The sequence below is a fragment of the Cervus elaphus genome, chromosome 19 (genome assembly GCF_910594005.1).
Source record: "Cervus elaphus chromosome 19, mCerEla1.1, whole genome shotgun sequence".
Lineage (NCBI taxonomy): Eukaryota > Metazoa > Chordata > Mammalia > Artiodactyla > Cervidae > Cervus > Cervus elaphus.
This window is the reverse complement of record NC_057833.1, coordinates 65650748-65667940: the sequence shown is the minus strand read 5'-3', so window position 1 is coordinate 65667940 and position 17193 is coordinate 65650748. Positions and strand designations below refer to the sequence as shown.

General features: G+C 39.4%; 1 protein-coding gene across 5 annotated transcripts in view; it reads right to left on the bottom strand.

Annotated features, from left to right (window-relative positions):
• The window catches only part of ANKRD28 (ankyrin repeat domain 28), a 198333-nt gene that overhangs the window by 60199 nt on the left and 120941 nt on the right, over positions 1-17193 (bottom strand). For 4 of the 5 annotated variants that reach the window (XM_043875390.1, XM_043875392.1, XM_043875389.1 and 1 more), the window contains exon 4: positions 710-780. In XM_043875390.1, the coding sequence (XP_043731325.1) occupies positions 710-780 (71 nt within the window). Of the gene's footprint in view, positions 1-709; positions 781-5001; positions 5007-17193 lie in introns of those variants that run through there. The other variant, XM_043875393.1, reaches the window with a different exon arrangement.

The window sequence follows — 17193 nt, the reverse complement described above, 5'->3', positions numbered from 1 at the left end:
AAAGAGGGTCCAGGTATTTATTATCACCTTTGCTACCCAACAGCTGACTGGTTTCTGGCAAGTTGTTAACTACACAGTTTCTTCGAAATATTTTTATTCTTCAAGGATTTTATGAGGGCTAGAAGATATGACAAACATAAAAGCGAATTCTCACAAAATGTCAGTTTATCTTGAAGATCAAACAAAGCACAGGATTATTAATAAGGAATTGTTCTTCTTCATAAGACACTTAACATATTTTAAGATTATATTTAGAACTGGCAACACAGGAGAACTAGTAATGTTTCCAAAATGAATTTTACAGTTTACCTAAACAATATTTCATTTATCCATTATACACTGCAGAGATTACTTCCTGATCACAACCAGCAGAACCTCTGAAACAAGTCTATCAGGCTATTGTGAACCAGTCAGCAGAGAAAAGCCCTGATGAGGGATTTCTAAGATAGAAAAATAACTGCTGTCCTGCAGGAAGTGCAAAAGGAGAGTTTTCTATTCTCTGCCACTTCAGACTCTCCAAGAGGTCTTCGTCACAAAAGGAAAATGGAACAATTAACTTGGTTTGTACAAATTGCAAAGTAAAGTGACCAGTCTAGGTAGTTTCCGTTGCTTGTTCCTTTTTTGAAAATACAGGATCTGCACATGGGCTCCCAGGCAGGCCTACTTAAAGATTTTACACACAATATATTTACTAAGAGAAATTTCATACCTCACTACAAGACGCAACTGCTCTGTGTAAAGGTGTCAACCATTTGCTGTCTTTGGCATTAACTCTAGCTCCTGCAACAAGAAGAAAAAAATTAATTGAAATATTTTGTATAAAATAATTTAAAATAAATAACTAGTTACATACAGTCCAAACTGGATAGATAACAATTGAAAATGTAGAAGTTCATTTTTTACTTTCTGCTAATAAATTATCCTTAAATTACAAAACAAAACCTTTTTAATTGATATCCAGGAAGGAATTAGCTCTTTTTATTAAAAATCAAAGAAATATTTTATATGTAGGCTAGAAAAGCCACCTTTATACAGAGCATATCCAAAGTGAAAATCAGACCCTACTGCAGAGTGTGTGTTAAAAGCCTGATACTTAAATAAATAAGAATACTCAGACATAAAATACAGATCATAACAAAGTCTTCATTATATTTCTTTATTAATATACATTTATAAATATATTATATAAAAATTATAGATGTATATTTATAATTATGTATATTATACACATTATTATACATATATATAATTTATATAATTATATAAATATAAAATATTTACAAATGTATAATTTATAAATATATAAAATATAAACATAAAATATTCCTTATATTCTTTACTAATATAAATATAAAACATACAACCATTCAATACAAAGTCTTCATTTCTTTACTAATGAATGTATCATGTTATAATGCAATACAGTAATATCGAAATAGTTCTCCAGTGATTATTTAAAATGCTCTAATACTATAGTTATTTTATAAATGGATACAATGGCTTTAAACTTAGGGGAAAAAAATTAAATAAATGAACCAACCCACATGTCTTTCCAGGTTATACCTGAAGTTCTGAAGAAGTAATCATTAAAACAAATCAACTATGTATTTTTTGCTTAAAAATTATTTTGCTTAAAAATTATTAAGTCAACAGACACAAATTTTCTTTAATAGAATGGAAATACCATCGAGTAAGACAGTAAGTGTATTACATATGTGGGGAGGAAGATTTATCACCTACGTAAAACCTGCTGACTTGGTGCTTAAATGCCTCCAAAGCAGAAGCAGCACAGCAAGGGATCACTCTAAGCAGAGACAGCCTTGGCTCTCAGGAGTGCAGAGGAACTACCGAACAGGTCCAGCACGACAAGCAATCCTAGATTTACATCTAGAATCATAACTAGCTAGTGAGAAGAGGCTTTAGGTACCTTGTCCAACCCCCAAACTTTCCAGATGATGCAACGCTGGTACAAGGAAGCGGCTCAATGCCATCGACTGCAGCAGAACCTAGGATAGAACTCAAGACATCCTAAGGTTCTAATGTTTACATTCTATGTTTTGAGTGTGAGATTCTAGGTAACAATCAAGTGCAGTGACTCCAAGTTACAGACTGAATAACCTCTAGCTATAGGTCCCTAACTAGTTGAATATGAGCTTCTAGGTAATAATCAAGTGCAGTGACTCCAAGTTACAGCCCTAATGAGTTTTGTGATCCCTCTGAACCTACATTTTCATCTATAAGACAGATCTCCTAATACCCTGTTACAGAGATTAACAAGGGGAGTTCCCTGGCGGCCCAGTGGTTGGCACTCTGTGCTTCCACTGCAGAGGGCACAGTTCCAGGCCTGGTTGGGGCACTAAGATCTCACATGCCGCGTGGTGCAGCAAAAAAGTAAATAAACTGACATATAACCACTGTATCTAGTACACACAGGGCACAAATACAGTAGAGGTAGATTTTTACAAGTCTGAATGTGAAAGAAAATGAATGAAAAGCAGGTGTAGGAAGTCATCCACAAATGCAGCAGCTGAAGCTGAACTCTGTGTGGGCAGGGCCAACCGGCAGGACATTTAAAAGAATCCTGAACCAGCAGGAGAGCTTTCAAGACTGCTTAAGGCTGTGGGAGAAAGAAGGGGAGTCAGCAAAATAAAACAGCCAGAGACAGTGGTATATCCATGAAATAAACATCTGAGCAACTACCAGCCAGGTTCTTTGGAGGCCAAAATGGTGAAAACAGACTTTCCTGACAGCAATAAAGCCAGCGTTTGCTTTGGGTAAGAACACAACACCCGAAGGCGGAGCCCTAGACAGTGAAGGGGCGCCTTCCTTCTCCCCATTCACCGTTTGGTTCTCTATAATCCCCGCACCTCTTTCTATGACTTTATATTTAAGTGCACAGGAGACGGGCAGGTCCTGGCATTTTAGGCCTGAAGGGTAGTGACACAGACACTCAGAAGACACAAATACCCTGGAAAGACAGAGGCAGAGAATTTCTAGAGGCCTGAAAACGTATGAGTCTCCACAAATGGGAAGGGTCCTAAGTCTGACTCAAGGTATTAACTGACAAAGAAACAAAAAGTGGCTGTCACAAAAAATGAGGATGACCTCTATGTGCTGATAAAGATCTGAGAAACAAAAAGTGAAAATAGCAATAAGAACTGTATAAATAATGTTCTTTGCTTTTACATAGAAAAAGGAAGATTTAAATATCTATATTTACATAAAGAAACCCTGGAGGAAAGCCATCAAAAACAGATAGGCGGCTGCCGATCTGTCTGTATGGGTGGTGGGGACGCTGAGAACTGGATGATGTGAGGGAAACTAGGGTGCAAAAGCAGCTGCCCTAAGCTATGTACCTTTAAAGGTGAGTCCATTTTAATTTGGAAATGAAACAGAAATACTACATATTTAGAAAGTGAAATGTACTGATGACGGAATAAAAAACACTCCAAGAATTTGACTTCAAGTACAAAGAAAAAAGTTACAAAGTAGGAAAAGGTAAAAATAGTCTTTCTTTTGGAAATGGGTTATCAGATAGACAAGTGAACAAAGAAAATCTAACTTTTACAGTGCCTTTGGCAGCCCAAAGTAAAAAATCCTGCTGGCTTCATTCTTCCATTTTAAGTTACAATTATTAATTTTATCAAAAACATGAGTGATTGTAACAAATAATCCACTAGTGGCTTAATGAGGATACATCATACTGCCATTAGCAATTAGTAGACAACCTGATAAAAAATTCGGCTTGCTCTTTTTGAAGACTCTAAAGATACTTCAGGGAAGATCAACACAATGGCGTTTTAGACATCTGATCATATCCTTTCTCAAAAGACACTTATATTCCATTAAATCATATTTCTTTTAATAACACTAATTAGATATTTTAATCCCTTGGAAATTATAAGGTCGAGTATATGAGAAATGGTTGGGCTACCTCTAAGGGCACAGTACAACAAATTCCCCTGCCCACCATGGGTTAATTAGCACGCACTTTATGTATTAACAGACAAACAAGGCAACGTGCATTATAAGAGCAGCAGCTGGGTGCCCAGTGAAACATGGCTTAAGAGTAATAAACATGGCAGGGCACATCAGACGTCCAGGCTACCAGAGCTCACCTCCTGTGAGCTCTCTGAAGGTAACCAGATGTCTGTTCCACACACACAGTGCCCAAATTAGTTACATATTCATATAGCAAATTACAAAGTAATTCCAGTAATGGAAAAGACATTTCCAAAGGAAAGCAACTAATCCAAGAGCTGAAGACTAGCCACAGAGAAGATGAAGACAGGCAAAAGAGAAGCAGAGAGGAGGGAGAGGGAGCAGGAAAAGGAAAACAGGAGGAGGGGTGAAGGGGGGATGGAGGAGAGGGAAGGATGGGGAGGGGGAGGGGAGGAGGGGAAGGGGGAGGGGAAGGGGGAGGGGAAGAGGGGAGAGGAGGAGAGGGAGGGAGAGGAGGAGAGAGGGGACTGAAGGAGGGAGGCGGGAAGGGGGGAGGGGGAAGGGAGGGAAAGAGAAGGAAATCCTATCCACTTATAACACAGAACAGTCTTCCTACAGAGCAATGAAACCAAAGCTAACAGCTCTGGGGGCTCCATCACAGGCTCTCTACCTGGCAGAGTACATAGTATCTGTGATGTAAAAGGATGACCGTAAGTCATTAAGAAAACATTCCTTTCTTGACTACTTCCCAATCACTTAAAATAGAACAGAACAGAACACAGCAGCACCGTCTCAATAGCTGAAATCAGGCTACTGGGAGGCCATGTGGTAGGAGGTAAGGCTCAGAAACAAGACCAGACAGCAATCTGAGGAGGCATCTTCAACGACCACTGCAAACCGACACCCACAGAAAGCCTCCTGAGCACCAGGAGCATACCTCCCTAAACCCAAGGTTATGCTCAACTGCGTAAATCAAAGAGGGTCTTTACTAGAATCCCCTTTTTCCTAGTAGATCAGCTGAGCTTTCCTTTAAGAAAAATAAGCAGCCAGAACCTACACCACATAAAATATCTGAATTTGGATTTACCATTTCAGAGTAGAGATGTGATTAGATTTATGTTAAAAGCAGAAAGAAAACAAGACAGCAAAAATCAACTGCAGGGTCATGCAAACAGGTTGCCTGTATCCACTTGGTAGCACAGTTATATTAGACAGAAAAACCCACATAATCTTCCTTTCACCAATCTTTCCTTTTACTAATTCATATATATAAAATACACTCGAAAACAACAGCTTTTTAAAGATACTTAAGGTAAGAGTCCTTTCAGAATTAGATAAATGTCTACTTTATTTGGAGATAAAACAGAAATTAATTTTAAAAAATAAAAAATCTGGTTCACCTATATCAGTCTATCACAGGCTCTTGCCAGCAGTGCAGCCAAAGAGAGGTCTGCACAGATGAGGAGCCAGGCAGGTTGGTGGTTGGAGGGGCCCAGGAGGAAGACCTGTGATCTAATAATGGCTCTGTAATCAGCAGGCTGTGACCCGGGGCTGTGCCCCATTACCCCTGGAGCTTCATGTTGTGAAAAGTAATCTCCGTGTGTGTGTGTGTGTGTGTGTGTGTGTGTGTGTGCGCCCCATTACCCCTGGAGCTTCATGTTGTGAAAAGTAATCTCCGTGTGTGTGTGTGTATGTGTGTGTGTGTGTGTGCCCCATTACCCCTGGAGCTTCATGTTGTGAAAAGTAATCTCCGTGTGTGTGTGTGTGTGTGTGTGTGTATACATGTGCATGTACACGCACGCACACGTCTCTGTCTCTCTCAAGGGAGGCTAGGCCCCAGGTTAAAACAACATAGGGAGCACCTGTTTCTGCAAAGTGAGTTCTATGAACTCAGGCATTCAAATCACCAGTGTCCCAGCTGACTCTAGGTCTCTCAGGGCTTCTCTGCAAGAAGACCAATTCATATGCTCCCTCCCTGATCTGTTCACTCACCAAGACCTGCCAAAATTGCTCAGTCTTGTCTGACTCCTTGCGATCATATGGACTAGAGCCTGCCAGGGTCCTCTGTCCATGGAATTTTCCAGGCAAGAATACTGGAATGGGTAAAACAAGGGCTATGGCAAACGATCTCTATGATTCATTTCCAGAGATGATATTCTACTTTGAAATATTCATAATAAATTATTTCATGCTTATTAAATACCCTACCCTACTTTAATAAGGAAGTATCATTATAATCAATGTCAGGGATCTTCAAATTCAGCCCACAGGTTGCCAGCCACCTATTTTGTAAATAGTTTACCACCTTACAGGAGTCCAGATAAGTAGCTGCCACTGTCTGGATGGCCCCTCACATGAAGTTATCAACCTCTGATCCAGGCAAAGAACTTGAGAGTTGATACTATTAAAGTTATTTTGCTTTTCCTACATGTCTGTAATAATTACAGTCTCACTAATAATTTTCTAAAACTCCTGTTTGCAGAGCATAGTTTTCTTCTTTGCTCCTAAGCCACAGAGGAGACAGTCCATATCCAGTGAGCTGGGCCAGGAACCACGTATTTTAGCACTCTTCCCAAACTAGAAATAATGCTTTCCTTTGGCTGACTACCAAAGCTAGGGTCAAAGCTTCGGATTCTGTTTTGAGGCTGGGAGTAGAATGAACAAAAAGCAAGTAAATTTCCACTTTTCCACCTGTGATGCTGGACCATCACCACCCCACCACCCCAAGCTGGTGCACTTCACCATTTAAGAGGGCGTTATTGACACTAGGGGGCTTCCCTGATAGCTCAGTTGGTAAAGAATTTGCCGGCAAAGCAGAAGACCCTGATTCCTGGGTCAGGAAACCTGCTAGAAAAGAGATAGGCTACCCACTCCAGTATTCTTGGGCTTCCCTTGTGGCTCAGCTGGTAAAGACTCCCCCTGCAATGTAGGAGACCTGGGCTCAATCCCTGAGTTGGAAAGAATACCCTGGAGAAGGGAATAGCTACCCACTCCAGTATTCTGGCCTGGAGAATTCCATGGACTGTACAGTCCAAGAGGTCAGACATAACCAAACGACTTTCAAGAAAATAGTCTGTCACTGTTCCCATTGTTTCCCCATCTATTTGCTGTAAAGTGATGGTGAAGTGATGGGGCCAGATGCCATGACCTTCCTGTTTTGAAAGTTGAGTCTTAAGCCAGCTTTTTCACTCTCCTCTTTCACCTTCATCAAGAGGCTCTTTACCTCCTCTTTGCTTTCTGCCACTAGGGTGGTGTCATCTGCACATCTGAGGTTATGGTATTTCTCCCCACATTCTTGATTCAAGCTTTAGCTTCAACCAGCATGGCATTTCACACAATGTACTTTGCATAGAAGTTAAACGGGGTGAAAATATACAGCATTGATGGACTCCTTTTCCAATTCTGAACCAGTCCTTTGTTCCATATCCAGTTCTAACTGTTGCTTCTTTACCTGCATACATGTTTCTCAGGAGGCAGGTAAAGTGGTCTGTTATTCCCATCTTTTAAGAATTTTTCACAGTTTGTTGTGATCCACATGATCAAAGGCTTTAGAATACTCAGTGAAGCAGAAGTAGATGTTTTTCTGGAATTCTCGTGCTTTTTTTGATGATCCAATGTATGTTGGCAATTTGATCTCTGGTTTCTTCTGCCTTTTCTAAATCCAGCTTGAACATCTGGGAGTTCTTAGTTCATGTACTATTGAAGTCTAGCTTGGAGGATTTTGAGCATTATTCTGCTAGTGTGTGAGATGAGTGCAATTGTGCAGTAGTTGAGCATTCTTTGGCATTGCCTTTCTTTGTGACTGGAACGGAAACTTCACTTCCCAGTCCTGTGGCCCCTGCTGAGCTTCCCCAACATGCTCGCACACTGAGTGCAGCACTTTCACAGCATCGTCTTTCAGGAACTGAAATGGCTCAGCTGGAATCCCATCACCTCCACTAGCTGTGTTCACAGTGATGCTTCCTAAGGCCCACCTGACTTCACACTCCAGGATGTCTGGCTCTAGCTGAGTGATCACACCATGGTAGCTATCCAAGTCATGAAGATCTTTTTTGTACAGTTCTTCTGTGTATTCTTGCCACCTCTTCTTAATACCTTCCGCTTCTGTCAGGTCCATACCTTTTCTCTCCTTTATGGTGTCCATCTTTGCATGAGATATTCCCTAGGTATCTCTAGTTTTCTTGAAGAGATCTCTTTTCCCATTCTATTGTTTTCCTCTATTTCTTCACATTGTTTTCTTAGGAGGCTTTCTTATCTCTCCTTGCTTTTCTCTGGAACTCTACATTCAGATGGGTATATCTTTCCTTTTCTCCTTTGCCTTTCACTTCTCTTTTCTTAGCTATTTGTAAGGCCTCTTCAGACAACCATTTTGCATTTATTTTTCTTGGGGACGGTTTCAAAAATACAAGCACTAAATGAATAGCTCCCAAGAAAATATCTATAGTAGGAGACCAGAAAATTAAGTTCTTAAAACAGAAGTTCTTCAACAAGTCACTGCCTACACAAATTCTACTAAATGCTAAGTAGATGGGGTGGGTAGGGTGTAGAGAAGAGGAAGAGTCGTTCAGATTGTAGCAGAGTTAAGAATATAAATGCCGTAGTCACATAGCCTGGGTTTGAAAGCTGGCTCTAGCTTTTATTAGCAATATAATTTTCAGCCAGTTATTGCATCTCTAAATGCTTTCAGTTCAGTTCAGTTGCTCAGTCATGTCCAACTCTTTGCGATCCCATGGATTGCAGCACGCCAGGCTTCCCTGTCCATCAGCAACTCCCAGAGCTTGCTTACACTCGTTCATCGAGTCGGTGATGCCATCCAACCATCTCATCCTCTGTCATCCCCTTCTCCTGCTGCCTTCAATCCTTCCCATTGTCAGGGTCTTTTCAAATGAGTCAGTTCTTTGCATCAGGTGGTCAAAGTATTGGAGTTTCAGCTTCAGCATCAATCCTTACAATGAACATTCAGAAATGATTTCCTTTAGGATGGACTGGTTGGATCTCCTCACAGTCCAAGGGACTCTCAAGAGTCTTCTCCAACACCACAGTTCAAAAGCATCAATTCTTCGACACTCAAAACTCTTTATGGTCCAACTCTCACATCCATACATGACTACTGGAAAAACCATAACTTTGACTACACAGACCTTGTTGGCAAAGTAATGTCTTTGCCTTTTAATATGCTGTCTAGGTTGGTAATAGCTTTTCTTCCAAGGAGCAAGCATCTTTTAATTTCATGGCTGCAGTCACCATCTGCAGTGATTTTGGAGCTCAAGGAAATATTTAAGTCTGTCACTGTTTCCCCATCTATTTGCCATGAAGTGATGGGACCAAATGCCATTATCTTAGTTTTCTGAATGTTGAGCTTTAAGCCAACTTTTTCACTCTCCTCTTTCACTTTTATCAAAAGGCCCTTTAGTTCCTGTTCCTTTTCTGCCATAAGGGTGGTATCATCTGCATATCTGAAGTTATTGATATTTCTCCCGGCAATCTTGATTCCAGCTTGTGCTCATCCAGCCTAGCGTTTCTCATGATGTACTCTGCATATAAGTTAAATAAGCAGGGTGACAATACACAGCCTTGACATACTCCTTTCCCAATTTGGAACCAGTCTTTTGTCCCATGTCTGGTTCTAACTGTTGCTAAATGCTTTAGTTTCATTTATTGATAATAATAAGAGATAAGAGCGGTATAATGAGATCGTACATGAAAAAGCTAAATTTAACATAGTCCTTGAGAGTACACTCTCTGCTTCCTATTACTTCACCCCAATCAACAATAATCGTAAAATTAATTCTACTAGCCTCTAGTGTTAATATAGATTCTACAGATGAATATACTTGTTTGATTACATACAACATGTCAAAAGTTATACCCATCATTCACAAATCTTGAAGATGCATCATGTATAAATATTTGATTTCTAGTGAATTTATTCTGGACTGCAGGTTAAAGGGAGTTAAGTAGTTTTACTCAGAAAAAGCAAAACAAACCTAACTGGCCAAAATATAAAAGAAAAGGGGAGGAAACACCACCTTCACTAGAAGAAAACAGTTACAATCACAGACAAAAGTATGAAGAATTTCTACCAAATACAGTGAAATATGTACCAAAATGAAGGGTGTCAGGTGAAGCTTCTTCAATTCTCGGGACAGCTACAAAGTCGTCTAAATCATACTGATGTGCATGCCCTTCTGCCCCATTCTCTCCACTGTCTGTGTCCCAGAATCCCTATCTAACACCCCTTCAGATGATCTAGAGGTCATCCACAGGAGAATCTCCCTTCATAACACAGAAGAACAAGCTAAGGACACTGCATGAGAGACCAAGCAAGCACCCTCATTATTTTTGACAGAGCTGCTGGAAATGGAGGGTAAGAATCAATCACCATCGATCACAACCTAAGTAAGACTCTATGATGCGAGTTGCTGCCAGTCACCCCAACTATCTGTAGTACATCAAGAATAAGGGAAACTATGCTACCAGGACTAACAGAAAACACATTCCGTCTGAGAGCTAGGTAAAGAAACACACACAAGTGACGCTCACTTTTTCCCCTCCTTACTCTGTTCTTTACTAACAGATGCTCTGGGAAAACATATTCCTCAGTGATATATAACAGAGGTCCAATGGTGAGGACTCTGTGCTTTCGTGTCGAGGGCTCAGGTTCAATCCCTGGTCAGGCCAAACCCCACCAACCAAAAATCTTAAAGGATTCAGCATGAGACTAGAGCAAAAATATACAAAGGCAGAGAAAATGGAGCAAAAGATAGTTAATAGGTAAATACATTTGAAAGTAATCCCAGGAAGGGAGAGGAAGAATTTGTGAATCACCTGTTACACACAGGGGCTTCCCAGGTGGTGACAGTAGTAAAGGACCTGCCCCCCAATGCAGGAGACACTAGAGACATGCGTTCGATCCCTGGGTTGGGAAGATCCCCTGCAGGAGAGCATGGCAACCCACTTCAGTATTAATGCCTGGAGAAGCCCATGGACAGAGAACCTGGCAGGTTACAGTCCACAGGGTTGCAAAGAGTCAGACAGCACTGAAGCGACTTAGCATGCACACTTTATACACAACTTCAGAGTGCTTTATACACTTCAGAGAAATTAAGCTCTGAACAGACAGCTCAAAGAAGAGCTCCAAGAAAGAGGTAAGACAATGCAAAAAGATGACAGCTGGCAGACCAAGATCGAGAAAAGGATAAAAGCAATTAAAGATGAAAGCCTAGAAACAACAAAAAGCAAAATAGATATGTCTTAAAACATAGTCAAGAATCTGAAGCCACAGCTAGAATGAACCCTCAAAAACCCAGGTCAGGCTCTGTTCCTCCACTGGTTTTCCACATCACTTTTTTTTTTTTTTTTTAGTTGGAGGCTAATTACTTCACAACATTTCAGTGGGTTTTGTCATACATTGATATGAATCAGCGATAGATTTACACGTATTCCCCATCCTGATCCCCCCTCCCACCTCCCTCTCCACCCGATTCCTCTGGGTCTTCCCAGTGCACCAGGCCCGAGCACTTGTCTCATGCATCCCACCTGGGCTGGTGATCTGTTTCACCATAGATAGTATACATGCTGTTCTTTTGAAACATCCCACCCTCACCTTCCACATCACTTTAAGCGCCAAAGCAAGTCTTTAATTGGAATCCTCCCACCTCTGCTTTATTCCCTACTGCTTTTTTCACTTGCCTTCATACATGCTACACTTTGTGGTATCTGTTCGTGCTAATCTCTTAATTTCCACCAAGTAACTGCACCATACACAAGGCTCTCTTCCTTATTTGCTTCAGTTATCTCCTTGTATATCCCTGAATTCTTTCCTGATAATCCAACACAAATAGCAACTGATCCCCACCCAACATACTATTCCTTTACCTTATCCATAGCAATTATCATCACATGACAAACTTGCAATTATCATCACATATTAACTTGCAATTATGTCCTCCATTAAAACATAAACTCTATAAAGGCTAGGACTTCATGTACATTATTTAGGGTTCTACCCACAGCACTTAGAATAGTACCTGCTATGTAGCTATGCTTATTAAGTATTAGTTGAATGAATGAATAGGTAAAATGAAATAACCTAAAACTAAATGTAAAAATGGGCTTCCCAGATGGCACAGTGGTAAAGAATTCCCCTGCCAACACAGAGACACAAGAGATGAGGGTTTGATCCCTGGGTCGGGAAGATCCTCCGGAGTAGGAGATGGCAACCCACTCCAGCACTCTTGCCTGGAAAATTCCATGGACAGAGGAGCCTGGTGGGCTACAGTCCAACAGGGGTTGCAAAGAGTTGGACACAAGTGAACAATTTAGCTTGCACACATGCAAACGTAAAGACAAAATTATACTCAGAGAAAAGCTGATAAAGACAGATAAAGGATATCTATTTTAGTAGCAAAACACACAATAAAAAAATTTACTGACAGAAAAACACATGGAAATAAAACATCCAAAGACGCAATGGAAGATATAAATGAAATGAAAATCTGAATTTCAGGACTAAGTGTAACTTAGGACAAAGACTCAGCAGATTTAGCCTAGGAAAGTTAGCATGAATTTCAGTAATAGAGAACTGAATCCTACAGGCATCCAGGCAGAAGAGAATGGACTATGGTGGTGCAAAGTGTGATGGGGGGATGGAATGTAAACAAAAAGAGCCTGATCCATGACTTTCATTCAACACTAGAAGATAGTGGAATAACATATATAACACTGAAAAGAGAAAGCATAAATTGAGAATTTTATAACTAGCTAATCTACCAATCAGCTAAATAAAAAAGGCAATGGTTCAAAATAAATAAATACCAAAATAAATTAAATACCAGGGAATACAATGTCCGTGAGTTCTTTGACAGAACATATAAAAACGAAAATTACTTGATGATGCTGTTCAACCAAGATACATCAAAATTTAAAACTTGGGAATAGAGAAGCTATGAACAAGGACACTGTGTGTGCTGAGATAAAACAGTGGGAATTATGATTATAAAACAGAATGAAAAGTCATAATTCTTGACAATGAAAACACAAGAGTGAAAAGAAACAAATTAGAAAACATTATTTCCTAATTTTTCATCATGAGTACTCATGCGACCCCATGGACTGTAGCCCACCAGGCTCCTCTGTCCATGGATTTTTTTAGGAAAGAATACTGGAGTGGGTTGCCATTTCCTCCTCCAGAGAATCTTCCCAACCCAGGGATCCAGTCTGTGTCTCTTGCTTAGCAGGTGGATTCTTCACCACTGAGTCACCTGGGAAGCCTGAATTTTTCATGATAGTAAATCAGAAAACAACCAAAACCTGCAACACAAACATGGGAGTCCATGTCTCTAAGGGATGATCAACTTCTTCATATTCTTCACTTTTCATTTGAGAGAAGTATTTTAGGAACAAATAACCTTACTATGCATACCAAAGTAGCTTTTATAACATGAAATTATAGGAATTTACTTTATTATGTGTTCTTATGGAATTATACCATGACTTTTGTCAAATGCATGAGCTAAATGGGGATTATTCCACATTGCTTAATTTTTTTTTCAGATTACATCAGTTACAGTGAACCTAATTACGACTGCAATATGTCATTGGTAATTAACATGAAGGGCAATAAGAGTCTACCCTAAAGTAGAGTAACAATTTTCATTACCAATTACAAACAAATTAGCCTAATCTGGTTGTCTACTTTCCCCTTAGTGTATTTAATATTGTTCTTTATCTAAGAAATTGATAGGGCCAAACACCTAGTTTCAATTCTAATTTATAATGTATTTTAAAAACTCATTCCGTACAATTATAAGGCTGTTTTGAAATTAGGGATATGTAAATCAGTGCATTGAAAACAAATTTAAGTGGAACTCATGAAGCACCACCAGAGAATCTTGAGTCTACATACACTGTTTGAAGACCACCATTCTGGGTGATAGTTATTTGTCCTTCAGTTTTATCATAACCGACATAGAACATGATTTTAAAGCACAGAATAAAATGATCTAACATATAGAAATGATTACCACAATAAGGGTCACCTTACACAGTGACATTTCTTTTTTTCTTGTGATGAGAACTTTGAAGATTGCATCCTCAGAACTATCTTAAAATCACCTTGTAACTAGAAGTTTATATCACTTGACCACTTTTACTCATTTCTTCTACCTTATAGTCTATCTCTGGCAACAACCAATCTATTCTGTTTCTATCAATTTGATTTTTATAGATTCCACATATAAGTGAGATCATGAATTATTTGTCTTTTCCTATCTGACTTATTTCATTTAGCGTAATGCCCTCAAGGCCCATCTATATTGCTGCAAATGGCAGGGTTTGCTTCTTTTTTATGGCCAAATAATATTTCATCATGTGTATTACTACCTCATCTGTATTTATCCTAGGTTGTTTCCATGTTTTTGCTATTATAAATAATGCTGCAACAAACATACAAGTGTGTGTATATGTCTTTGAGATGATGACTTTGTTTCCTTTGGATATACACACAGAAGTGGCTTTGCTGGATATACTGTCATAGAAATGACAGTTCTATTTTTAATTTTTTGAGGAACCTTCATAGTGTTTTCCATCATAGTTCTACCAATTTACTTTCTGGCCAACAAGGGTTTTCCTTTTCTCCATATCCTTACCAATACTTGTTATTGTTTGTGTGTTTTTTTTTAAAGGAAGCCATTTAAAAAGTGTGAGGAGGTATCTCATTGTAGTTTTGCTTTGCACTTCCTTGATGATTAGTGATGTTGAGCACTATTTCATGTACCTATTAGTCACATCTCTTTCGTCTTTGGAAAAATGTGTCTTCAGTTCCTCTGCTTGACTTTTAACCAGATTGGTTTGTCTGCTTTTTGCTATTGAATTGTATGATCTCTTTGGTGGCTCAGACGGTAAAGCGTCTGCCTACAATGCGGGAGACCCAGGTTTGATCCCTGGGTCGGGAAGATCATCTGGAGAAGGAAATGGCAGCCCAATCCAGTACTCTTGCCTGGAAAATCCCATGGACAGAGGAGCGTGGTAGGCTGCTACAGTCCATGGGGTCGCAGAGAGTCGGACATGACTGAGTGACTTCACTTTACATATTTTAGATATTAATCCTTTATTATAGGACTTGCAAATTGTGTGTGTGTGTTCAGTTGCTCAGTGGTATCCAACTCTTTGCGACCCCATGTGCTGTCCATGGGATTTTCCTGCCAAGAATTCTGGAGTGAGTTGTGATTGGCAAATTACTTTCACCCACTCTGTAGGTTGCCTTTTCATCTTGTTGGTTTCCTTTGCCTACGCAGAAACTTTGTAGTTTGATGTAGTCTCACTTGTAACATCTGCTTTGGTTTCCTTTGTTTCTGGTGTCAAATCTAAAATATCATCACCAAGACTGACGCCAAGGATCAGTCTTACCATCTATGTATTCTTCTACAAGTATGAGTTCTACAAGTATGATTCTTATGCTCAAGTCTTTAACCCATTTTAAGTTGATTTTTGTGTATAGTGTAAGACAGTTGTCCAGTTTTCCCAAAACCATTTACTGAAGAGATGGTCCTTTCCCCATTAATTTTCCTTGCCTCCTTTGTCATAAATTAACTGACCATGATATGCACGAGTTTATTTTTTGGGCTCTCTTTTTGTTCCACTGATCAATGTGCCTCCTTTTATGCCAATACTATACTGTTTTGATTACTACAGCTCTGATCCTCTTAAAACTACACAAGGCATTACCAAAGAACTCAGTGCTGACCATTTTATGGTTATTCGACACGTGAAGCAAACTGGAAAGGTGAGAAAGCTCAATAAACGGGTGCCTCATGAGCTGACCAAAAATAAAAAAAATAGTCATTTTGAAGTGTCGTCTTCTCTTGCTCTATGCAACAACGAGCCATCTCTCGATCAGATTGTGATGTGCAACAAAAAGTGGATTTTAAATGATGAAAACCAGTGTTCATAGTTGGACCGAGAAGCTCCAAAGCACTTCCCAAAGCCAAATTTGCACCAAAAAAGGTCATGGTCACTGTTCGGTTGTCTGTTGCCCATCCACTACAGCTTTCTGAATCCTGACAAAACCATTACATCTGCAAAGTCTGCTCAACAAATCAATGAGATGCACTGAAAACTGAAACGCCTGCATTCTTTTCCATAACAACGCCTGACCGCCTGTTGCACAACCAACACTTCACAAGTTGAACTGGGCTAAAAAGTCCTGCCACATCTGCCATATTCACCTGACACCTCCTGCCAACTGACTACCACTTCCTGAAGCATCTCAACAACTTTTGCAGGGAAAACACTTCCACGACCAGCTGGAGGCAGAAAATGCTTTCCAAGAGTTTGTCAAATCCCGAAGCACAGATTTTTATGCTATAGGAATACACAAACTTATTTCTCATTGGCAAAAATGTGCTGATTATAATGGTTCATATTTTGATTAATAAAGATATGTTTGAGCCTCGTTATAATGATTTAAAATTCATGGTCTGAAACCACAATTACGTTTGCACCAACCTAATATAACTCTATACACTCATACAACTTGTTATAAAAACCACAGTAAAAAAAATTTATTAATTTATAATGGCAAAAATTCTGTTCAGGCTACTATTTAGCAGGATTTTCACTCAGAATTTCTATTCAGTGCTCCTTCTCCCAAATATCAAAGGAATGATACTATCTCTCCAACTGCTTTATGCATATCTCTGTGCAATCTGAAAATACAAGCTGAATTTGAACATAAGCATCCTTTCTCAATAAATAACAGATTATTGTAGAATAATCTTGGTACTACAAAAATATTTCCAAGCTCTCTTTGATCGCCCATTTTAGGTTTGCAAGAAGTCTGAGCACCACAAAAGCTATTTTATAGGAGACTGTTTTACCATTTCTTCATTTTATAAGGTTTTGAACAGTTTAGGAGAAAGTTAAAAATAAAGTACAATTTCCTAAAATAAATTTTACAGGCCCTCAAAAAGAATTAGATACACGCTATTTAAAGACATAAACCTTGCTGCCATCATTTTCAAAATATACCTACTATCATATAATTTCTTATCCCTCCAATGCTATACTAGCTCCAAGCTACCATCACTTCCTCCTTGGAGAACTGTAATCATCTTCTAGTAATTCTGTGGTCAATGAGGCCTTGTATGACTACTTCGTGTAACACCCAACCCTATATAATGCTTATCCCACTCCATTATAGCTGTCCCTCATCATTCGCAGGGAACTGGTTGGAAGACTTCCTGTGGATAT